The sequence below is a fragment of the Ipomoea nil genome, unplaced genomic scaffold (assembly GCF_001879475.1).
Source record: "Ipomoea nil cultivar Tokyo-kokei standard unplaced genomic scaffold, Asagao_1.1 scaffold2159, whole genome shotgun sequence".
Taxonomy (NCBI): Eukaryota; Viridiplantae; Streptophyta; class Magnoliopsida; order Solanales; family Convolvulaceae; genus Ipomoea; species Ipomoea nil.
The window spans coordinates 2,059,319-2,083,266 of record NW_017618587.1 but is presented as its reverse complement, the minus strand read 5'-3'; the positions used below and the strand labels follow the sequence as shown (position 1 = coordinate 2,083,266).

Below are 23,948 nucleotides of genomic sequence, written 5' to 3'. Positions count from 1 at the left end.
TTTATCATATCGTGTCTCACTGGGAACAATCTCTCAAAGTAAGGGGTAGTCCTTGTTTCAAACATGTGGTTATCAAGTTAATTGTCTAACCAACTCAGTTAAACATTTGTCTTTTGTGGAATCATAGTATTTAATTTGGGAGTTATTGTGCTGAACAATATTATTCAAGTTAATTCTTTTGTGTTATATTATAAAATCCAGTTATTAAATAACATGATGTACATGTACAAAAATAATATTCACATTTCTTATTGATGTCTGCACTTCAAATTCATAACCATCAATTGATCTAACATACGATATCTTTGACGTACTATCTAAGTTTTTTCTATACTGAATTTAAATTAAATCTAAATTATACATTCAACGGGGACTCAACAACGTAATAGTAACTTCATTTTGGGAACTTTTTGAATGTGTACCCGATGGATATTCCTTACCAAAAAAGAATCCAGGCTCTTTAGCTTGAGGCAATGCAAAATCATTAACCAACATCTGAACTATAGAAGACATGTCTGGTCTATCATCTGGAGATTGTTGCACACATAGAAGGCCGACATGGATTGACCTTAGAACTTGAACTACATCATATGAACCAGCAGCTATATGCTCATCAACCAAAGCAATTGATTTTCCTTGTCTGTAAAGCTTCCATGCCTATATAGTATTTAAATCATACATACAAATAAAAAGAAATATTCTAGACAAGAAAGAATGAATTAATGGAAACATATAAAATGAAACGCTTACATGTTCAGGAAGAGTCACATATTGATCTTCATTGATAAACTCATTATTTCTCCTACCACTGATTATCTCAAGGACTGAAATGCCAAAGCTAAACACATCCGATTTAATGGAAAAGATTCCATGCCCTGCATATTCTGGAGACATATACCCACTACATATACCAAATGAGAAGATGACATCAAATAAACATATGCAATAGATGTATAGTAGAATATCTTAAAATGAAATTCAAAATCTTACTGTGTTCCAGCAACTCGTTTTGTATTATCTCCTGTTGCATTTCCTACTATACTTCTAGCCAAGCCAAAGTCTGATATCTTTGGGTTCAAATCAGTATCAAGCAAAACATTGCTTGCTTTGAGATCTCTATGGATTATTCTTAATCGAGAATCTTGATGGAGATATAATAATCCTCGCGCAATTCCATTAATTATGTTGAAGCGTTTTGGCCAATCAAGCAACTTTTTCCTTGACTGATCTACACAAGGTTTCCTTAATTAGTTTTGTACTAACTATTTATAATATATGATTTGGTTATATAGATGAGAAGATAACTAATCATACCAAATATGAAAAAGTCCAAACTTTTGTTAGGCATGTATTCGTAGATCAACATCTTTTCTTCCTCACTAATGTAACACCCAAGAAGCTTCACAAGATTCCGATGCTGTAATTTGGCGATACAACTGACTTCATTCTTAAATTCCTGTAGTCCTTGTACAGAATTCTTTGATAGCCTCTTCACAGCTATTTCTTCTCCCCCATCTAAAACACCCTGAGAATTTAAAAATCAAGGAAATAAGATTCTGCCCACATCCATTCAAGAAAGATGCACATATTTTTTTTTACCTTGTACACTATCCCAAATCCACCTTGTCCTATCTTGTTTGAAAAGTTATTTGTAGCTCTTGACATTGTCGACCAGTCGAACATTGGTAGCTCTAATTCTTCCTCCAACCTTTGTTCTGTCTTTTTATTCCTGCAAAAATACCAAGAAAGCAACACCCCTAGAAAAACTATTACAACCGGCAGCAACAAACAAAGCACAATGATTTTTGTCTTCCTCCCCATTGAGCTTGAATGATTTGGTCCTGCCAACAAAAGGCTTTTCTGATCATTTCACCTTTACTGTGATCTGAGGCTGTCATCATAAGTATAAACTACATGAATATATTATATATCATATATACCTGCTGTTACTTCAGAAGAAGCGAGTCTGATGTATATGTCTTGCCCGTTGGGAGACACTGGTTTAATCCCAATCAAATCTCCAAACCAAATCAAACACCCAATCCCTCCATTTCTTATGCTGAGAATCGAATAGGCCGTGCACGAGCAATTCCTCGAGCAAATTTGCTCACACTCTTGCAGATTACTCACGGACTCGTTAAACCAGGAGTTGTTTGTGTCTGGCAATTTGATTCCAGAATAGATTTGGAATCCATCCTGCAGGCAGCTAAGTGGCTTTCTCCTATGGCATCCCAGTGAAAAATTCTCAGAGGAATTGTTATTAGGCAAAAACTTTTCCAAACACCCACAAGTAGGAAAACCATCCACGTTGCAGAAACCATTTCCACCACAAACACCATAAGTGTCACAACTATCCAATGATCTCATTCCAAAATTCTGCCATTCTTTTGTCTGATCTTCCCATACAAATCCTTTGAGAGCACCATTACTGGTAAGCACAACTCTTAAAGAACTTATGGCCTTACTGAGACCATATGTCATGTAAACCTCCCTTCTATTCCTAGCCAGCCAAAATGGTAAAACGCTGCCCTTTCCTCCTGATTCACTCGAGCTCAAATTAGTCCATGGCCCCGAGGAATAAATCTTGGTCGGTCCATTCTTGATCACAATCTGGGGATACCCAGAAGGATCCAGGTGAAGTGTGTATTGCCCGGAAGCTGGATCGTCTTCGCTCTTCCAAGCTCTGATGAAAACCTCATGACCAGTCTGGAAATTCCATCCTATCTTCATTCCGGCTAAGTTATGATCTGTGGGATAATCAAAACTTTGCCAGACAAAATTCTCCGGCCTTTCATCATCTGCTTCTCTCACCACAAGGTTCCCGGAATCCAACAACTCGGCTACCGGATTCTGCACCGATCTTGATGATGAGTATGAATGCCAAACAGCCTGTTCGTTGTCTGCTACAAGTGCGAGTTGGCCTTCCAGGGTGATCTTCAAGGCTGCTGAAGATGTGTTTGTGAGTGGATGATCTCTGTTTGCAACCCAAACCACTGTCTTCTTAGGATCTTGTGTGTACCATATGCCTATGTAAGTGTTTAAGGAATTGGTGGGGCTAAAAAATCCCATCTCAAAGATTCCGCCTTTGGAGACGACGGTATCCCCAGATTTTAGGGATTGTGTTTGAGTAACTAAATTCTTTGCGAGAGACGACGTGTTTGATATGGAAAATGAGAAAAACAGAAGTAAAGCCAGTAACAGAGCTTCCATGGCTATTGCTAGCTTGAGTGGGAGAGGAAACTTAATTGTTGAATTGGGGGAAATATAATGAATATCGGCCAACCATGCAAGATCGTGGAACTCTTCTTGCCTCATTTTTTGCTCTCTTTATTGAGTCTACTAGACTAGACTATTAAGGGTCTGTGGGTCACACTTAATTCAACATTCATAATTCAGTTTTTGCTATTTTTGACCTACAAGTTTTATATCATTCTCATTATTGGTACATAACTATAGAAACTATCAGCTCGGGAAGGGCACGAGTAGGTGGATCACGAGTTTGATTCTCATTAATATTCTCTTAATTGAGTCTGTCGCACATGATCTTTTTAGTATGATTTACTTTCTTGTGTAATTTGTGGACTATTACACAACAACAAAGTTTACCTAGTAGCAGAACAGAGTTCCTACTTTTTGTTCTTCCGATGAGAGATCCAATGAAATCTACTCTATTTTTGTTACATGACTTGCAAGTAACCAAAATTTATAAGTAGAAACCACATTTTCTACAAGTACATTGTGTAAATGGACATTTTTGTATGTTATTCATAAACTTTAATTACTTGAATGCATGTCGTGTAAAAAACCCAACCTGATTTCACTTAAAGGATCAAAAATGGAAGAAAAATGCAAGGTGTACATGTTTTTAGTGGCAATTTTCATAATTGTGTGCCAATAGTGAGAATAACAATAGATGAAAAGTGGCAATAACTCCTATAGGCTTGTATTTGCAGCTTATTCGCATTAATTTGATTGACTAGTTCTATGCGTATGAAATATTGAGTAAAAATCATGGCAAATAATTGCCAAAAATTTCTCATCTAGAGTGGTTGGCCAAATTGATAGCAATTATGATTTTTGAAAGTGAAATCAATACAGTCAGCACTTTACTCCTTAATTGAGCTAGTTCAGTGTGAATAAGGATTAGTCAAATTAAATGTCTATTCAAACATTTCACTTTACTCCTTAATTGAGCTAGTTCGGTGTGAATAGGAATTAGTCGAGTTAAGTGTCTACTGAAACATCTCGTGATCTAATCAAATATAGATATAAATAAAATAAGTCAATAAATCTCAATATCTTATTAAATATTTATACTTTTTTTTTTGAAAACATTAAATATTTATACTTAGCTAAATACAAATTACGTTATTCTTCTTATGAAATTTACGGTGATTGTTATTACACCTCAATGATATTTGAGATGAACTGAGTGTAAATATCTTCTGATTCTTCTCTTGCCAACAAGTCTAGGAAAAGGTTGTATACCAAGATTATATCCTCTTGAAGTCTTGGTCGACTCAATCACACATGGTCATCTTAATATTATTATTTACCTAAGAGCAAACTTTATTCGTACACATCATCATCAGATAGTAATTATAGATTTTTCTTTAAAAAAAAAAAAAGTCTACTTTGGCGTGCGGTGGAAAAACTCTTTCATCTACCAAACAGTACCATGGCTACAATTGCTATCAATGTATCCTAATAAGGGGTGGTTGAGAAAACTCACGTAATATTTTTATGATTCTGATTATCATAGTTGCATTCTTGGCCTAGTGGTCTGAGTCTATTGCACTTAAGACGGCAAATTATACCATGAATTAAAATTTACCTTGTATTGTGAATTCTAATTTAAAATGTCATTCAGATTATATATTTGTTATCATTGTGGACCTTGATTCAAAATGACATTCAGATTATATACTTGCACATAAAATATGCTAACTACAGTATATGTAAAAGCAATGTTCATATTTCTTAACCATATGATATCTTTTACCACTTAAGTTCTTGTTCTGCGAGCTTAATTTAAATAAAACTAGATTATACAGTCAACGAGGATCCAATGTTGTAATTGTAACTTCATTTTTGGAACATTTTGCAGCATGTGTGCCTAAAGGGTAGTGCTTGCCAACAAAGAAGCCAGGCTCCTTAGCTTGAGGCAATGGAACATCATTTACCAACATCTGAATTACAGAAGACATGTTAGGTCTATCCTTGGGAGACTGTTGCACGCATAGAAGGCCGACATGGATTGACCTTAAAACTTCATCTACATCATATGAATCAGTCATATGCTCATCAACCAATACAATTGGTTTGTCGTTTCTATATAGCTTCCATGCCTGTATAATATGTAAAATCATACCGAGAAAAATAAAATATTTCAAATATGAAAGGATGAATTAATGGAAGCATCTAAAATGGAGCATACACTTACATGCCCGGGAAGAGTCTCATATTCATCTTCATTATTGGAAAATTCACTATTTCTCTTACCGCTAACTATCTCTAATACTAAAATGCCAAAGCTAAACACATCTGATTTAACTGAAAAGATCCCATGCCCAGCGTATTCTGGAGACATATACCCACTGCATAGTATGGGTAATACCCAATGAGAAGATGGCATTATGAAACAAACATATGGAATAGATGTGTAGTAGAGGATTTTTATATGAAATTTAAAAATTCTTACTGTGTTCCAGCAACTCGTTTTGTATTATCTTCGGTTGCATTTCCTACTATACTCCTAGCCAAACCAAAGTCTGATATCTTTGGAATCAAGTCAATATCAAGCAAAATGTTGCTAGTTTTGAGATCTCTATGAATAATTCTTAGGCGAGAATCTTGATGAAGATACAATAGACCTCGAGCAACTCCATTAATTATGTCGAAGCGTTTCGGCCAGTCAAGTAACTTTTTCCTTCTTTGATCTGCCAAAGGTTTATTTAAGTCAGTTTCATTCAAATAAATTCCTTTCAATCCGTTAAAGTTCAAAAGATAACCATACCAAATATGAAAATGTCTAAACTTTTGTTAGGCATGTATTCATAGATCAACATCTTTTCTTCCCCACTAATGCAACACCCCAAAAGCTTCACAAGATTCCGGTGTTGTAATTTGACTAAACAAATAACTTCGTTCTTGAATTCCACAAGTCCTTGTGTAGAATTCTTTGATAGCCTCTTCACAGCTATTTCTTCTCCACCATCTAAAGCACCCTACAAATTGAAAGACAAATAAATAACACTCCTAATATACTTAACCAAGAAACCTACATTTTGTTATATGAACTTTACCTTATACACTGTTCCAAATCCACCCTGTCCAATCTTGTTCTTCTCTGAGAAGTTATTCGTTGCTCTTAATATAGTTGACCAATCAAATATTGGCAGCTCTAACTCTTTCTTCAACATTTGTTTTGTAGTTTTCTTTTTGCTAAAGTGCCAAGAAGTCAACAAGCCTGCAAATACTATTACAACCAGCAGTGACAAACAAAGTACAAGGATTTGTGTTTTCTTCCCCCTTGAGCTTGAATGAATTGGTTCTGTTTTTAGTCAAAAGAGATCTCTCAATTCAACTTTATCATCATAAGGCTATCATAAGTATATATATATATAAACGACAGGAATTCTACCTGGAATTTCTGTAGAAGCCAGTTTGATGTATATGTCTTGCCCATATGAAGATATTGATCTGATATTGATCAAATCCCCAGACCAAACCAAACACCCACTCCCTCCATCGCTTATATCGAGAGGCGAATAAGCCATACAAGAGCAATTCCTCAAGCAAAGTTCTTCACACTCTTGAAGACTCATAGACTCATTATACCAAGAGTTCTTTGCATCTGGCAATTTGATCCCAGAATACTTAACAAACCCATCTGTTGTAAACCCATTCTGGCAATTCAGGGGCTTTCTTCTATGGCATCCCTGTAACCAGTTTTGAGCTGCATTTTCATTAGGCAAAAACCTGTCCAAACATCCACAACTGGGAAAATTGTCTATGTTGCAGACACCATTTCCACCACATTGATCATAGCTATCACAAAGATCTGATGGCTCCCTTGGAAAACTCACCCATTCCTTTAGATCCCACACAATTGATTGCAGAACACCATTGCTGGCAAGGACTAATCTCAGTAAACTTGAGCCATATGTGACACCATATCTGAGATAAACCTCTTTCTTATTTATGACCAGGCCATATGGTCTTTCAGTGTTGTTTCCTTCTGATCTCATTCCACTAAAGTGCAGACCGTTCCATGGCCCCGAGCCATAAGTCTCAGTTGTTCCATTCTTGATGATAACTTGTGGGTACCCAGAAGGATCCAGGTGAAGTGTGTATTGCCCGGAAGCTGGATCGTCTTCACTCTTCCAAGCTTTGATGAAAACCTCATGACCAGTCTGGAAATTCCATCCTATCTTCATTCCGGGTAAAAAATTGTCAGTTGGGTAATCAAAACTTTGCCAGAGAAAATTCTCCGGGTTTTCATCATCTGCATCTCTAACCACAAGGTTCCCAGAATCCAGCAACTCTGCAACTGGATTCTGCACTGATCTTGATGAGTTTGCAGACCAAACAGCCTGACTGTTGTCTCCAACAAGTGCGAATTGGCCTCCCGGGGTGATCTTCAAGACTGCTGAAGATGTGTTTGCCATTGGAGCATCTCTGTTTGCAACCCAAACCACTGTCTGAACAGGAATTTGTTTGTACCAGATTCCTATGTAACGGTTTAAGGAATTGGTGGGGCTAAAAAATCCCATTACAAAGGTTCCACCCTCTGAAACGATGGTGTCCCCATCTTTAAGGAACTGGGTTTTAGTAATTAAGTCCTTCCCCAAGGAAATATTTGACGTTGAAGCTAAGAATAACAGAAGCAGCAGAACCATTAAAATAGCTTCCATGGCTACTGCCAGAAGGCGAAAACAGGCGAAAATGACGATCAGAATCCAGTGTAAAGGCATGAAACTTGCCCCCACTTTGACTTTTCTTTCAGTAATTAATTATAGAACCAATGGTAGTCACAATGTACACAGTACACATCTTGTAAGTCTTGACTTTTTGTTTTGTTTTTTAAAGTTCATTAATAACGAGGGAAACCCGTAGTTACTGAGGGTGTACACTGGGCAAATCCCGAATTGTGACTCTAGCTGACAAAGAACCACAAAGATGTAAACCAGCCTACATTGTCCATAGCTGACCGACTCAAACCAAGTTCTGTATAGGTAGATACACAATTTGGTAATCCCTAATCAAGAATCTTGATGAACATAAACAGCAAAACTATTTACATGGTTTTGATGTGTTTGTGCAGAACTTTAGCATAGGAAAATCCAAGCAGCCAACTACCTAGGATCAAACAAGCTAATGGAAACTTCATTTAAGGAACTTGCAGCTTGTGTGCTTGATGAACATTCACCACTGGTAAGCCCCCTTCCTGCTGTGAAGAAACCGGGTTCTTTTGGTTCAGGCAATGCGGCATCGTTGCTTAACATCTGAACTACAGACGACATGGTTGGTCTGTCATCGGGATGTTGTTGCACACATAGTAAACCGACATGGATTGATCTCAGAACTTGAGACAAATCACCCGATTCAACTACTAGATCATCATCTACTAGTTCATATGATCTTTCTTCTCTGTAAAGTTTCCAGGCCTGTTGAAGTTCATAAACTGGATTAGGAGCATATCAGGAAATAGATGAATTAAATAGACTCAGAGATAATATAATACTTACATGCCCAAGGAGGGTGTGGTATTGATCTTCCAGGGAAAACCCTTTGTTTCTCTTACCACTCACAATCTCAAGCACGGAGACACCGAAACTGAACACGTCTGACTTAATTGAAAAAATCCCGAGAACTGCATATTCTGGAGACATATAGCCACTGTTCATGACAAAGAAAGAAGATGAGATCGAGAACATAAAACTTGATTCATAAGAAATGAATTTGATATATATATATATATTCTTGTTCCTAGCTTACTGTGTTCCAACAACTCGACTTGTGTCTGCTCCGGTCTCATTCCCTGCGACGCTCCTGGCCAATCCAAAATCTGATATCTTCGGGTTCATTTCAACGTCTAGCAGAACGTTGCTAGCTTTGAGATCCCTATGAATTATTCTGAGTCTTGAATCTTGATGAAGATACATCAAGCCTCGAGCGATTCCATTGATTATGTTGAACCGTTTAGGCCAGTCGAGTAGCTTCCTTTTTGTGGGATCTGCCAAGAGTTCCACAACACAATCTCATAACATAGAATCAATAGAAACAATTAATTTGCAGGAACTGATGATGAGTAGGCCATACCAAATATGAAGAGGTCCAAGCTTCTGTTAGGCATGTATTCATAGATTAACATCTGTTCTTCCCCTTGAATGCAGCAGCCCAGAATACTCACCAGGTTTCGATGTTGAAGCTTGGCAATAAAGACGACTTCGTTCTTGAACTCATGAATTCCCTGCACAGATGCCTTGGAAAGCCTCTTCACAGCAATTTCCTGCCCATTTTCCAGTACACCCTGCACAACAGAGAACACAGAAAGAAGTTATTAAAATGAAATTCCAAAGTAACAACTAACTGTTCATATTCGGTGCATTATTACCTTGTAAACAGGTCCAAAACCGCCCTCTCCAAGCTTGTTCTCGGCTGAAAAATTGTTGGTAGCTCGAGCTACTGTACGCAAGTCAAAAACCGGCAGCTCGAAATCTTCATCGCGCAGAACTTTAGTCTTCTTCTTTCTCCTCACATACAACATAAAGCTGAACCCGACAAGAATCAATCCAGCAACTGCTGACAAAGTAACTGCAACTATTTCCAGAATCTTTCTGTGCTCCCTTCTTGATCCTGAACCGGGATCTAAAGAAAACTGTAGTGAATATAATTGAACTGGCATGTGCTCCATCTCAACTAAAAGTCTAAGCTGATAGTTGGATTGCACATTAATGGCTATATGCTCAACACGCCCCATCTCAATTAAAAGTCTAAGCTGATAGTTGGATTGCACATTAATGGCTATATGCTCAACAAATATTTAGTTATTTCAGGTGCAAAAGACAAGAATTCTTACCTAGTTCAGAAGATGCGAGTCTGATGTATATGTCTTGCCCTCTTTCAGACATCTGTCTAATGTCAACCAAGTCCCCAAACCATATCAGACACCCACTCCCTCCATTCCTGACATCCAAACTGGAAAAAGCAGTACAAGAACAGTTTTTTAAGCATTCTTGCTGGCATTCTTGGATCGTCATCGTCTCGTTGTACCAGGAATTCTGGGTATCTGGCACTTTAATCCCAGAATACTTGAGAAACCCACCTGCATCTTTTCCATTGTGGCAATCCAGGCTCTTCCTCCTAACACACCCTCCTGCAAACTTTGCCATCCCCCATTCTGCCTGGTTTCTGGGCAAGAAATGATCCAAGCAACCGCAAACTGGGAAGTTACCTATGTTGCAGAGCCCATTTCCCCCACAGTTTCCATATCTGTCACAGTCATCTGTGGGCAATTTCCCAATCGTTATCCAGTCGTCCATCCCGTCCAGCCAGATCAGGCGATGGACAACACCTGTGTAGTTTATATACAACACTGATATGACAGATTTATTGACCAGAGAATAGTTGGTGTAAATCTCGGTCTTGTTGATGAACAAATCGTAATTGTAAATGGGATTTGTGTCCGGACTGGGAATCCCGCTCCACCTCACGCCGTTCCACGGTCCGCTCCGGCAAATGAGAGCTTTTCCTTGCCGGATAATTCCCTGTGGATATCCGGTGACAAGAAGATTTGATGTATATTCAGACGGTGTTGGATCTTCAGCACTTTTCCATGCCGAAAGGTAAACTTCATGGCCAGTTTCAAAGTTTATCCCCATTTTCATCCCCGGTAGGTAAGTATCCGTCGGATAATCAAAGCTCTGCCAGAAGAAATTTTCTGGGTTTCCATTGCCGCCATCTCGCACGACAAGGTTCCCGGAATCCAGCAACTGCATCACCGGAGACGAAGAAGATGACGGCGTGTTAACGGACAAGACAACGTCGTTGGCGTCGCTAAGGAGAGCGAGGTGGGATGAGTTAACGATCTTCAACACCACAGACGTCGCGTTTTTACTGAGTGGAAGTTTTCTGTCGGCAACCCACACCACAAGTCTCGCCGGAATATTCTTGTACCATATTCCGACGTAGCGGTTTGAGGAAGTGGAAGAAGGGCTGAAAATCCCCATCTCAAAGGTTCTTCCGGACGAAATAATGGTTTCATTTTCTGGGAGAGGATCATCAACAGAAATTGTATCTCTTGCCGGAGAAATCTTTAGTATGGAGAAGATTAAGCAGCAGAAGAGAAAAAGGTGATGAGAATCCGCCATGGCTAACCACCCCAAATCCTATACAACAACAATAATGATAATTAAGATCAGATTATGTTACTCTGATTATCATGCCCATTATATTCAGTAATATTTTACTATATATTATTACCAGTTTGAATTGACTCATTAAGACGTCCTGGTTAGTTGGTCTTGCACTAACCAATTAAAAATTTCCAGTATCTTTTCTGCTAGTAAGCTAGCTGTTAAATTTATCTTTTAATTTCCCAGTTGTACTATACAGTCCAAACGAACAGGAACTTAATTGGTTGTTTAATTTGTGATTTCGCTTTCATTTTCAATTGACACAAATTAAAAAACTGTTAAATGTCTTGGTCTTTGCCCACGATATATGAATATATGATGATTCAAATAGGAAGCTTCGACGTGTTCTTTGCTTTTTCTAATCTCACCTTTTTTGACAAAGGAAATGTAAATGGCCGACAAAGGTGAATTGAGTACCACTTCACCAGTAGTCAATCCTTAAACACTCACAGCTATCTTCTTCCAACTTGGATAGATGTAACCTCTTCTCTTCCGGGAAATCAACAATTCATTTCCGGGACTGATCCGCTCAAATCAAGAAGGTTATGTTAATAAACCGCAACTCAAAATGTTAGGGTTATCAAATTAACAATTTGACCATTTAAACAAGTTGCTTAGCTGTTGGGCATATATAATATATAAACATATATATGCAATCCAAATATCAGCTTAGTGGTTAATTGATGTAGAGCACATGTATGTTTCAATTTAGTATCAAAATCAATCCCGACCCAATGAACATGTTGAGCATATAATATATAACTATAAATGTATAATCTAAATGAATTTAGATTATTGAGGTGGAACACCTTCAATTAGCTAGATTATATTTTATTGCATGCATGCATATTAGGGCTTTGTAAGATGAGACAAACATGAATATAATGCTATATATATTAAATATATGGTTGGCCTTTCAACAATATATAATATAATTTGTAAGATAGCTCATAGCTGCATATATATATATAGTATACATTCACTAATATATGTAGAAGAGGACAAATGGAGGTTGTTAAGTATTTATCAACAGGCGTCGTCGTATATACTACTCCGTGTTTCCGTAACAATCTTCGTCTCCGACCTATGCACAAAGTCCCAGAAAAATAATGATTAGTGTTTACTGTTTAGCCTTTACCATGTTCAAAGTCCTTAACGGATTCCCATTAAGATTAGGACGTTAGTTATGTGTTTTTCTTTAATGTTATTTTATCATTTTATAATTATTATAATATGTTATGAATTAAATATTATCTTCCCTTTTGTTTGATTAAATTGTAGATTTTTTTTCTTCAAATTTTTGTTTTCAAAAGTACATTAACATGTATAAACAGGTTATCGTGTTGCGTTGATCCAATTGTATCAACCTATTTAAAAATTATATTCTTGTACATACTCATTAATTTTAATGAGTCATGTTGTGTGACGAAGGAAACCTGTAGTCACTAAGCAATGTGCATTTGGTAAACTCATCTCGTAATCATAATCGGTAAAGAACCACAATGAAATAAATTATGCTAGCATGCTAGGTTGATAAAGATAGGATGTCAATCTTAACCCGAAATCAATGGATTGATCTAATAAGACCGAAAAAATTTCGAGTTAAGGCAAAAAAAAAATGTTAGCCCGATAAAAAATTAACCTAGTAAACTTGAAATTGATAAGCTTGATGGCTCGAACAGACTAGCCCAAAATTTAGTAAGCTAGCCCGAGCAACTTAAAGGCTATTTTTTGTTTCACAAGTAATATGGGACAAAATATATAGGAAATTTATATATAAGCTCATTTTTAATTTGAAAATGTCAAAAGTTTTAGTTGGGTCGATAACTCGAGATTTTAGGGTTAGGGCCAAGAATTTTAAATTCGGCCAAAAAAAAAATCAAAAAGCTCGATTGTCAGTGGCTCACACCCAGAAGACTAATTGGACATCGCTCGCTCCCAATATGAAGGTCAAACTTAGAATCTTGTAATTACCAAACCAACAATCACCTAATTTGACTGATGTTGCATCATCATGTCATGTTTAGACCTATCATATCCAAGTCAACTAATTTATTTTAAAAAAAAAAAAAAAAAAGTCTTACACAAATTGCCATGTCTAACAAATTACGTAGTAACAAACAATTTTAATAACCTGGAATCTTTCAATGTTCACTTTGATACAGAGAAGATGGCGTGGGTGAAACTAAACCATGACATTCTGTGAGAACACAACTTAACAAGTAAAATTCATAATCAGCATGGAGCACAGATCAGACTACCTAGGATCGATCAAACTGAGGGAAACTTCGTTTATCGAACATGCAGCAGGTTGTGTGCTTGATGAAGCTTGAGTACTAGCAGTTAGCGGTCTTCCTGTGAAGAAACCGGGTTCTTTAGGTTCAGGCAGCACAGCATCATGAGTTAACATCTGAACTACCTCAGACATGGTAGGCCTGTCATCGGGATGTTGCTGCACGCACATCAAGGCGACATGGATTGACCTTAGAACTTGAGACAAATCATCTGGTTCAGCGACTATATGCTCGTCCACTAGTTCAGCTGATCTACCATCGCCATGAAGTTTCCATGCCTGTTGATGTTCAAAACTGGATTAGAGATTTAGAGATCTTCTGCTATATGGGATAAACATTATATTGTCACGTCAGGAGAAAAGGGTATATATAGCACTTACATGCCCAAGAAGGGTGTGGTATTGATCTTTTAAAGAAAATCCTTTATTTCTCATGCCGCTGACAATCTCTAGCAATGAGACACCGAAGCTAAACACATCTGATTTAATTGAAAAGATCCCAAGTACTGCATACTCTGGAGACATATAGCCACTATTCGTACCATTAACAACGCCCCCGCCAAACAAACAAAGAAAAGAGAGAACATGTAAGTTCATTCATAGGAAATGATAAATAGGCAGATAATGTACTAAAATTAACATTGATCCATACTGTGTTCCAACAACTCGACTTGTGTCTGCTCCAGTCTCGTCTCCTGCAACACTCCTAGCCAATCCAAAATCTGATATCTTTGGGTTCATGTCTATGTCTAGCAAAACATTGCTAGCTTTGAGATCCCTATGAATAATTCTAAGCCTGGAATCTTGATGAAGATACATTAGACCCCGGGCAATTCCATTGATTATGTTGAACCGCTTTGGCCAATCAAGTAGCTTCTTTTTGTCATGGTCTGCCAGAGAATTTCATAAGTTGACTTTGTGAATTTCATAAAATGGTTCAAAAACTGGACTTGTTATAGCTGATAAGGTCATACCAAATATGAAGAGATCCAGACTTCTGTTAGGCATGTATTCATAGATTAACATCTGTTCTTCCCGTTGAATGCAGCATCCCAGAAGACTCACTAGATTTCGGTGTTGAAGTTTCGCAATAAAGATAACTTCATTCTTGAGCTCATCAATTCCTTGCACAGATGCCTTGGAGAGCCTCTTCACAGCAATTTCCTGTCCATTTTCTAGGACACCCTAGAAATGGATTATTGTGAATGTTAGAAAGAGAAATTTAAATAATAAAAAAAAAAAAAAAACCACAGCCATACAAAGTAAAAACAGTTCATATGTTGGACTTTGGTGCAAACATTCTATGCATTATACCTTATAAACAGGTCCAAAACCACCCTGTCCAAGCTTGTTGTTGGCTGAAAAGTTGTTGGTAGCTCTAGCTATGGTAGGAAAGTCAAAAATTGGTAGCTCAAATTCATTATCGTGCAGTACTTCAGTCTTCTTTCTCCACAAACAGAACATCAAGCTCAGCCCTACGAGAATTAATCCAATAACTGATGACAAACTGGCTGCAAGTAGTTCCAACTTTTTACCACGTTTCCTTCTGGAGCCTGCATCAGAAACTAAGAAAACATTGTGTATACTGTAGTGAGCACCATGATAAAAGAAACCAAGGCTGACTTGAATAATTTCAGATGTAAAAGACAATTTACCATTCAAGAATCCATGAGTTGTATTCTTATCTAGCTCAGAAGATGCCAGTCTGATATATATGTCTTGACCTCTATCAGATAGCTTTCTAATGTCAATCAAGTCCCCGAACCAGAGCAAACAACCACTTCCCCCATTCCTAATATCTAATCTTGAATAAGCAGTACAAGAGCAGTTCTTCAAGCAAACTTGCTCGCACTCTTGGAGTGTCATAGTCTCATCATACCAGGAGTATTTTGTATCTGGCAATTTAATGCCAGGATACTTCACAAATATATATGTTCCGTTGTTGCAGTGCAGGCCCCTCCTCCGAACACATCCTCCAGAATAATCTGCCATGTTCCATGCTTCTTGGTTTCTGGGAAGAAACTTATCCAAACATCCACAAATGGGAAAATTATAAATGCTGCAAATGCCATTTGCACCACATGCTCTGTACATGTCACAAGAATCTGTAGGAAATTTTCCAAAAGTAATCCAATTTTTCATCCCACCAACCCACACCAAGCGCTCGATAAAACCAGTGTTAGTTAAAACTAATATAGATATAATTGAGTTATTATTGAGAGAATAACTAGTATAAACCTCATGCTTGTTAATAACCAAAGCATATGTGTATATGGGATTTTTGTCCATCATTGGTACTCCGCTCCACCGCACACCATTCCATGGACCACTCCGATATGTCACTGCCGTACCATTCATAACAAAACCTTGTGGATATCCAGTAATATCTATATGAACTGAATATTCAGCTGGTGCAGGATTGTCATCACTCTTCCATGCTGTAAGGTATACCTCATGGCCAGTTACAAAGCCCACCTTCATGCCTGGCAAGAGCGTATCTGTTGGATGATCAAAACTCTGCCAGAAGAAATTTTCTGGGTTCACATCACCACCATCTCGCACCACAAGGTTCCCCGAGTCCAACAACTGCAATACTGGATTTTGTACAGATCTTGACAACGACATGTTAGCAGACCATATAACGTCATTGTTATCACTGAGAAGAGCAAGTTGGCTTACGTTAATGATTCTCAGCACAACTGTCGATGCATTAGCACTGAGTGGACCTTCTCTGTTAGCAACCCACACCACAGTCTTCACAGGAATTTTCTTGTACCATATGCCAACATAGCGGTTTAAGGAATTGTTGGGGCTAAAATACCCCATCTCAAAGATTCCTCCAGATGAAATGATGGTTTCATCATCTTGAAGGGTATCATTAAGTGCAATTTCATCTCTTGCTGGAGAAATGGGTAGTATGGAAAATAGTAAGGAAAATACAAAGAGCAGGAGAAATTCTCCCATGGCTAACTACCCCAAGTTCCCCTCCTACAACAATCATATATCTCTTCCATCATGCAGTACTGCAGTGTTTTAGAATTTCCAAATATTCATAATTATAAATTTTACTACCAGCACCTTTTTGACTTAGTCTTGCACTAAAAGTGTAGTATCTCTCTTGTTTTTTTCTCATCTTTCCCTGGTCTCCTATGAGAAACAAAATTCATGATAATGGAGATGCCAATGGCCAACAAAGAGAAGACCCAAAACTCACTTTTCTTCCCCCAACTTGGACTAGAAAAATAAAGGGATGTTTAATTCATACAAAATAAATCTCACTGTTATAAGCAATTATTAAGCACATTAATAAGCATCTTTTATGACTCACAATATTAGGTGATAAATTACAGATCATTAGGTTATTCAAGCAAAGTGACAAACCATTGAAATTGAATGTTGGCTATTACTGTCCGATGATGGTCTGTGCAAGTTGGCTATAAGAAACTATTTCTGTCAGTTGAAAATTGTTGTGTTGCAGCTTTGACTCCTTGAACTCAACAGCATGCTTGGTAAAAACTTATAATAACCTCAAGACTGTCACAGTGCAGCCTTGTCAAAAAAATCAATTAACTTTCTTGTTGATCAATTACGCAATAGATTATGACCACTTTGGAGTGTCCATCAATGATACAATTGGAGCTTGACAGAAGCTTCTAAGCTTTCACCTAACTTTAACCCAGTAAAACTACAAATGAGATTGCAGTCATGTTGAAGCATGTCAATGGTGGTGTTGCCCACTTTGGAATTTAGAGAAATTAGAACAATCTGAAAAGATAGCCACACAATCTGGTTTTTTTTTTCCAGATGTTGACTTTTTTCAATACCCATTTTGGAATTTAGAGAAGCAAGAAGGATGGAAATGAGACAACATTCATGCTCTAAGTAAATTCCCATAAATCCCGGTCTCAAATCCCAGAGCTTTTCACCTCTGAATGCTAGCATAGACAAACACATTAACGTCCAATATTGCAGGACCTCATTTTTCAAAAGTGTCTATTAGAAAACAGTGTTACCTTCATCAGCGGAGCTCATTATTATCTTACTGCCTAATCATCTTTGATAAAAAAATCACAGCTACTAACAACGCAACTTCCTACCTGTGCACAACTTTATTGATATCTAAATCTTAATAAGCAAAAGCTGTAAATAACTCTTTTTGCTCTTTTCATTTCAGAAAGAGTACCTTTTTGCTCTTTTCATTTCCTTTGATTGACCTCCCTGCCTTGTGAATCACTCTGATCCAAACAATTCTTGTGTAACCTCCATGATTTGGAGAGAAGAATGCACCTGTGAGGCATCATCTTAAGGTTGATAATTAGAACTTTGAATATTTTGGGAACTTTAAATGAAATTTATTTATGACAAAAATTTTGTAGAATAAGAACCACATTAAGGCAAACCTAATCATCAATCAATCTTAACTCAGAATTTAGATAACTGGAATCAACATTCAAAGCAGTAGTTTCAAGGGCTTAATGAATCTGAAAGCACCAATACAACGAGAGAACCTTCAATAAAGACTAGAAAACGACAATGGTATGACAAATTAGCAATAAACTTAGGCAATATAAAAACATTTCTCATTCATACATTCACACATCAATCAAAATAAAAATCAAAGATTCAAGATACAGCCTGCAAAACATATCGCTTGTAATCCCATTTCATTACTCGTGGCCAGAAGATGGTGATAACAATATTGTTTTGCATGAAAGCATACAACAAAATATACAATTATCAGAAACATCCCTCTCAGGAATGTTTCAGGGAACAGAAAACTCCCTGAACCACTTTTTTAATGCCAGAAATGGCAATACCATAACAGCATACTTAACCATGTGCTCAAATCTTGCTTTCCAACATTCTCACTTCTCATTTTGCAAAAAATCTAACCCGCATTGTCCAAAATCATCGTTAACAAAGATCACATCAGGTGCCTAATTTTCCTGTCCTTGAACAGAAGCTTCTTCCTGCAATGAATTCTCTTTAATGCCTTTCTCTTTTCTTGTTAAAATTCTTAAATTCCAGAGAATTTGCATCAGCCCACCATTTACCAAATGCAACACAAATACCTTTACTCCTGGTGTAAAAAATATAGATATAATCTTCAGAAGGGCAAAGAAGGAACCTATTCCCAGAAGCTGTAGAGTCAAGCCTTCTTCCTGACAAGCAGATCAAAGTAAAATATAAGTCTGAAGAAAACAATTCAAGGCAACACTTAAGGGAGTGTGGAGGAGCATACAACTACCTTAGAGTTGGATAACAGTTCTTGTGACACCTCCTTCAAGAAGTCAGCCATTATGCATCCAGCAAATAGACCACATGGTACCAGTAGCTCTTTGTTTGTGGAGATAGAGTATATGGTGTCAAATACAGAACCACCAATAAATAATGCAGTTAGTAACCACTTCAATACCTCCTTCCCAAAATCCAACAGCTGCTTCACTGCAACACTCTCAGCTTTCTCCCATTGAAAGTTTTTCAATGAATCAGGAAATAAGTGCCATAATTTCTGCTTAGCATAACATAACTGCATCTTGAACTTAGAAGGCTCGTCGAATTGTCCCATTGTTGGTAATTTTACAGAACATATTGGAGGAACTGAGTTCTTTCTCATATGTATCAATACAGGACCATGTAAATGATGGAAGCCACTTTTAAACAATGCCATCTGCAAAAATGGCAGAAAGCAACATTATGTAGAGAATTTAGTTAAGACTTTCAAATCTTTTCATTAAATCATAGATATAGCTCAATTTTCTCCATGACATCGAAACTTCTTTGTTAGTGGAGGGAACCATAGCCGGATCTTCACCAAACATAAATTAAACCAAGCATCCAAATGCAATCAAAATTCAACCCAGAAACATAAAATTACCGTAATTATCAAACACATTATCAAGAGTAATGCCTAAATACATAATAATCATTAAAATTTCCAAAGTTTTGTTCCTTTCTCTACTTCTTTGACGACAGTAACCTACTTCATTTTGCTTGTTCGCTATTCTCCAACCATGAAGAAAAAGTGGAAGGAAATAGAAATTGAAAAGAAGAAAGTTTCCACAGGGTAAGTAAATCAGGAAAAGCCGGAGAATATGGGCAAAGAGAAAGTTACCGGAGAAGTTGGATGCACCGTTATTAACGCCGCCGACGAAGCCATGCCGTTCTCTTTCGCCGTGCCGCGCTGTTCAGTTGGTTTGCATAAGAGGGTATATTTGTCAATTGGTGACTATGAGTAACTTCTGGAGGCCCAACAACTAAGCCCACAATCTTGTGGGCTTGGAAGTTTTTATTTGCGCAATTGCGCCATTCTTTCAATCTTTTTGGGCTCTAAATTTTTTTTACACTCTCCCAAAAATATGAACAAATTTTTTTTAATGCTATTGACTCTATTACATTGTAGTATTTGATATGAACAATTTTTAATTCTTTTTCATTTATATTTTTTGAAAACTCGGAGTATAGTAGTAAGAACAATAGCATTTCAATTGGTAATTTATTTATGGTTTTTTATGTGTTGAGCATAATTAAAGACGGTATATCTAGTTTTATTGGATATTATTAGCATTGAAAACTTAAGGCGCGTAATTGTAAAGTTTAAGGTGCATATTTTTAAAGTTTAAGGTATGTCATTTTAACACTTAAGGTGCGTTATTTTAACATTTAATCAATACAATTACTTTCTTATCTTTCATATAAGACTTCATCTCCCATAATTAATTACATTAGTCCTATTTTAATTAATTAATTCCATCCACATTAACCTATACCAAATTTCTTAATTTGTTTGTAGTGTTAATAGTACTAGCCTTGCAAGACTCCAAAATACATTATATAAGATGTAGACTTGCCATCTTCCAATTTAGCATGCATGTTTCATTCCGTCGTACATATTTTTGGTTAAATTACAAGTATATGCTCAATGTCATTTTTGGTTATGTCCCTAGCTAGCTTGCAAGTATTTGCTTTCATTTAATAAGTTTAGTGTGAGGCTTGCCAAAACTTTCACAATTATAAAATTCCGCTATCGAAATGTTTCCTTGACTATAGCGAAATTATTAAATTAGTCATTGCCTATTATTTTTATCTAATTATTAAGTCCATTAACTTTAAAAATCTTAACCAATTTTATTTTCCGCTTGTTAAGATGTCAGACGTCTGTTTACTCATGATCAAATTGTTAATTTCGCTGTAGTCAATAGACCATTTCGGTAATTACTATTCAGTTTAATAAAAGAGGAAATGGTGCAGACCGAAATGTTACAATAGATAAATAATCTTGCATTATTTATTATTAGGATCACGTGAATACAATATTTCAATATCGAAAATGCAGAGAAATAATCTTGCATTATTATTAATTATAAATGTATGTAACATCTATCAATTTCATTGTCCAATCTCCATAACCCATCCCTTTTTATCTTCAACGGTGCCTGCTTGGATCCCTGATAATGTCGATGACAGTTTCTGGGAGACGGATCCAATCTTGTACTCAACTCTGTTCATGGGATATATTTAGGAACAAACAAACAATAATTTAATCAATTAGATTATCTTCTTTTTATTTTTTTTCACAAAACAATTATTAGATAAGATCTGATCTTCATTTTTATCATTTCTTGATTGTATAATTGAAATTAATTAATTAATTAAGGTGGTCGTGCCTGTTGCCCTTGTATGTGATGCTTCCCACATTGCAAACACCCACCGCAGTTCCAGTACAAAATACTTCTTCAGCACTTCTTAATTCATCTATGTGTATCATGCGCTCTTCCACCTGTATTATAATATAATATCTCACTCATAAAGTCAAGTTAAATAATTAAGAACATTATTAATGCTTAATTAATTAATTAAAAGGATTAATATAATTACTTCAAATCCAAGATCACGTGCAATGTCCATGATGCTTTTTCTGGTCACACCTTCTAGGATGGTACCGTTTGCAGGTGGAGTTGACACAACATTGCCCTATAAATAAACTAATTAATTAATTGCCTGCACCATAAGATCAAAATCCAAAATAATAATAATAATAATATGGGTTGACTATGTTGGTCAGATATTGACTTAGTAATCACAAGATTACACGTTCGATTTTAGTGAAAGTGGCCTGACTTAGACTGGTTTAACTCCTTATAGTCTTTTACTGATTATTGTTACAAAATAGAGTTTACCCAATGCATACATTTTAAATAGTGATTGCGTATTTTTTCATCATTAAAAAAAAAAAAAAGATACATATATTATATATATAATGTGTAATATTAATTAAAGATTTACCTTAACAATGAATATGTTAGAGGCAGAAGCCTCCTCGATGTAACTCTCGTGGACTGAATCAAGATACAATACCTCAGAGAACCCTCTCTTTTTTGCTCTCGTTATGGCTTTCAAAACCTATATATATGGCACAAAAAATTAACTTTTTTTTCGTAAAAGTTATGAACAAAAATGAATACAAAAGTGATTGTCCATAATCAAATTGGACCGTAATTAATTCATATCGTTGTCACACTTTAACGATTCATAATATATATTTTAAAATTTAAAATATTAGTAACCAAAATGAATGTTAGGGCTTGAGTTGCATACTGGAGCATAGTTAGTAACACTCTTAACACCACCCGCTCCACCACGAGTGGCACGATGATACTCATCCTCGACATATAAATTCAAGGAAGATCCCTCCTACAATTCATAAAAGTAATACATAAATATATATAAAACCAATTATGCATGAAGTTTGAAATGAAATTGATTAAAGTATAGGCTATTTGTTATATTAATTAACCTTGAAATAGTTTGCTACGGGGCATGCATAGACAAGGAAAGTGTAATCCAATGCCGGGGCAACCCCTAAAACTGGTCCCGTTGCTAGTAATAACGGCCTCACATATAGAGACCCTTTTCCATAAGGAGGAATCTGCACTAATTTACGAGGAATCAATAAAGTAAGCGATAATGATAGTACCTAATTAAAAAATTTAAATAATAAGAATTGAAGCATCTGTTTCGTCTCAACTAAAAGTCTAAATAGATAGTTGGATTGCACATTAATGATTATATGTTCAACAATAAATTTACCCAACGCTTGTTAGCTACGGCTGTTTGTCTGACAGCTTCAACAAAGTGCTCCACGGGAGGGGAAGGCATACACATCCTCTCAGCACCAATCTTCATTCTCATCCCGTTTTGTTCCGGCCGGAAAAGAAACATGCCTCCGGTTTCTCTTCTATATGCCTTTATGCCTTCAAACAAACCCTGTTCGCCATAGATATATATGACCGGTAACTCGATTCAAGTATTCTATAATTTTAATTTATTAATTTTAAGATGAATAAGTAACGTTATACGGAGTATTATACATTCATACCTGCCCATAATTTAACACCCCTGCTTGTGGTGTCAATTCTATGTTTCCAAAAGGACTAAGTTGGCCCTGTTCAAAAGTCCCATCCTGGTTGAATTTAGTCATGTACATGTAATCGGTAGGTTTGGGGCCAAATCCGATGTTGTCCCAATCAATGTCGGCAATCTCTTCACCACTAACACCACAAACTCAATAGAAACTTGTCATCATTCGTTCAATAGAAAAAACAAACAAACTACTAAAAGTGCTTTCGAATTTGATTAAGATTTTAAGCCTACAGAATTTAACTCTTACTTGATATATAACATAACTGTTACACATATACAAGAATCAATCTTTCACTCTACAGTTATAGAATTACCTGTAAAGATCACCAGCCAAGCGTAACGAAGACGCAGCATGAGTGGCAATGGGTCTAGCTCCAAGCTACACAACCACAGTCATCAAACAGATGTAAGTTTACATTCAACTTGATGGTAATAAAACAGATAAATTAAAAACGAAAACCAGAAATTGACCTGTGGTAGAAATGCATAATTAACCAATCGGCGAAGGGAAGCTGCCCGTTGAATCATGTTGCAGATCAGAGTTCGATCAGTTCTAGGTAATTTGCAGGAAAACCAAGAAATATGAAAGAACTCTCAGGTTTAGATGGCAGATGGCTGGAGAGGGATTGAATATATATATACATGGAAACTACTAGCCAGTTAGACATCATGGGAAGCAAATAATATTAAAGTATCGAGAGAAAAGGGGTCGGCATTTACAAGGATTATATTGAGGTCTAAAAACCTCAAGGAAAATTGGAAATGAAATAGGACGGACCTAAAGGAAAATGAGACAAAAAAAAAAAAATTGT

At 36.5% G+C, this 23,948-nt stretch overlaps 4 protein-coding genes across 4 annotated transcripts; all 4 read right to left on the bottom strand.

Moving 5' to 3' along the window:
- Positions 1–223: 223 nt before the first annotated feature.
- Positions 224–7,931, bottom strand: LOC109149193. The gene is made up of 12 exons (XM_019296857.1): positions 6,633–7,931; positions 6,306–6,524; positions 6,017–6,227; positions 5,702–5,939; positions 5,444–5,597; positions 5,060–5,348; positions 1,941–3,323; positions 1,600–1,841; positions 1,315–1,525; positions 991–1,228; positions 751–901; positions 224–657 (listed from the first exon to the last, which is right to left on the bottom strand). Exons 1-12 carry the CDS (start codon positions 7,914–7,916, stop codon positions 364–366), a joined length of 4,914 nt encoding a protein of 1,637 aa, XP_019152402.1. The 5' UTR covers positions 7,917–7,931; the 3' UTR covers positions 224–363.
- A 239-nt stretch (positions 7,932–8,170) lies between these two features.
- On the bottom strand, positions 8,171–16,929 carry LOC109149192. The gene is made up of 13 exons (XM_019296855.1): positions 15,369–16,929; positions 15,028–15,278; positions 14,688–14,898; positions 14,366–14,603; positions 14,095–14,245; positions 13,679–13,992; positions 11,488–11,533; positions 10,085–11,393; positions 9,620–9,873; positions 9,325–9,535; positions 9,001–9,238; positions 8,751–8,901; positions 8,171–8,669 (listed from the first exon to the last, which is right to left on the bottom strand). Exons 1-13 carry the CDS (start codon positions 16,675–16,677, stop codon positions 8,358–8,360), a joined length of 4,995 nt encoding a protein of 1,664 aa, XP_019152400.1. The 5' UTR covers positions 16,678–16,929; the 3' UTR covers positions 8,171–8,357.
- A 1,429-nt stretch (positions 16,930–18,358) lies between these two features.
- On the bottom strand, positions 18,359–19,903 carry LOC109149321. The gene is made up of 3 exons (XM_019297040.1): positions 19,829–19,903; positions 18,962–19,384; positions 18,359–18,875 (listed from the first exon to the last, which is right to left on the bottom strand). Exons 1-3 carry the CDS (start codon positions 19,871–19,873, stop codon positions 18,651–18,653), a joined length of 693 nt encoding a protein of 230 aa, XP_019152585.1. The 5' UTR covers positions 19,874–19,903; the 3' UTR covers positions 18,359–18,650.
- A 1,070-nt stretch (positions 19,904–20,973) lies between these two features.
- On the bottom strand, positions 20,974–23,948 carry LOC109149317 (branched-chain-amino-acid aminotransferase 2, chloroplastic-like). The gene is made up of 10 exons (XM_019297033.1): positions 23,608–23,948; positions 23,451–23,515; positions 23,093–23,264; positions 22,804–22,980; positions 22,511–22,642; positions 22,312–22,407; positions 22,000–22,116; positions 21,592–21,687; positions 21,381–21,493; positions 20,974–21,214 (listed from the first exon to the last, which is right to left on the bottom strand). Exons 1-10 carry the CDS (start codon positions 23,662–23,664, stop codon positions 21,103–21,105), a joined length of 1,137 nt encoding a protein of 378 aa, XP_019152578.1. The 5' UTR covers positions 23,665–23,948; the 3' UTR covers positions 20,974–21,102.

What these genes read in the sequence shown, in the direction of transcription:
- LOC109149193 (XM_019296857.1), bottom strand. Translation starts at nt 7,916, where the DNA reads ATGGAAGCTATTTTAATGGTTCTGCTGCTTCTGTTATTCTTAGCTTCA. An exon ending in AAATTCCAGGTAGAATTCCT is followed by an intron (nt 6,525 to 6,632) that starts GTCGTTTATATA and finishes TCAAGGGGGAAG; the next exon opens with AAAACACAAATCCTTGTACT. An exon ending in TTTAGACATTTTCATATTTG is followed by an intron (nt 5,940 to 6,016) that starts GTATGGTTATCT and finishes AACCTTTGGCAG; the next exon opens with ATCAAAGAAGGAAAAAGTTA.
- LOC109149192 (XM_019296855.1), bottom strand. Translation starts at nt 16,677, where the DNA reads ATGGGAGAATTTCTCCTGCTCTTTGTATTTTCCTTACTATTTTCCATA. An exon ending in AGTCGAGTTGTTGGAACACA is followed by an intron (nt 14,246 to 14,365) that starts GTATGGATCAAT and finishes TGGTACGAATAG; the next exon opens with TGGCTATATGTCTCCAGAGT. An exon ending in GTTTTGGACCTGTTTACAAG is followed by an intron (nt 9,536 to 9,619) that starts GTAATAATGCAC and finishes TCTGTTGTGCAG; the next exon opens with GGTGTACTGGAAAATGGGCA.
- LOC109149321 (XM_019297040.1), bottom strand. Translation starts at nt 19,873, where the DNA reads ATGGCTTCGTCGGCGGCGTTAATAACGGTGCATCCAACTTCTCCG. An exon ending in CGGTGCATCCAACTTCTCCG is followed by an intron (nt 19,385 to 19,828) that starts GTAACTTTCTCT and finishes CCATTTTTGCAG; the next exon opens with ATGGCATTGTTTAAAAGTGG. An exon ending in AACTGTTATCCAACTCTAAG is followed by an intron (nt 18,876 to 18,961) that starts GTAGTTGTATGC and finishes TCTGCTTGTCAG; the next exon opens with GAAGAAGGCTTGACTCTACA.
- LOC109149317 (XM_019297033.1), bottom strand. Translation starts at nt 23,664, where the DNA reads ATGATTCAACGGGCAGCTTCCCTTCGCCGATTGGTTAATTATGCATTT. An exon ending in TTGGCTGGTGATCTTTACAG is followed by an intron (nt 23,265 to 23,450) that starts GTAATTCTATAA and finishes TTGTGGTGTTAG; the next exon opens with TGGTGAAGAGATTGCCGACA. An exon ending in GTGTTACTAACTATGCTCCA is followed by an intron (nt 22,117 to 22,311) that starts GTATGCAACTCA and finishes CCATATATATAG; the next exon opens with GTTTTGAAAGCCATAACGAG.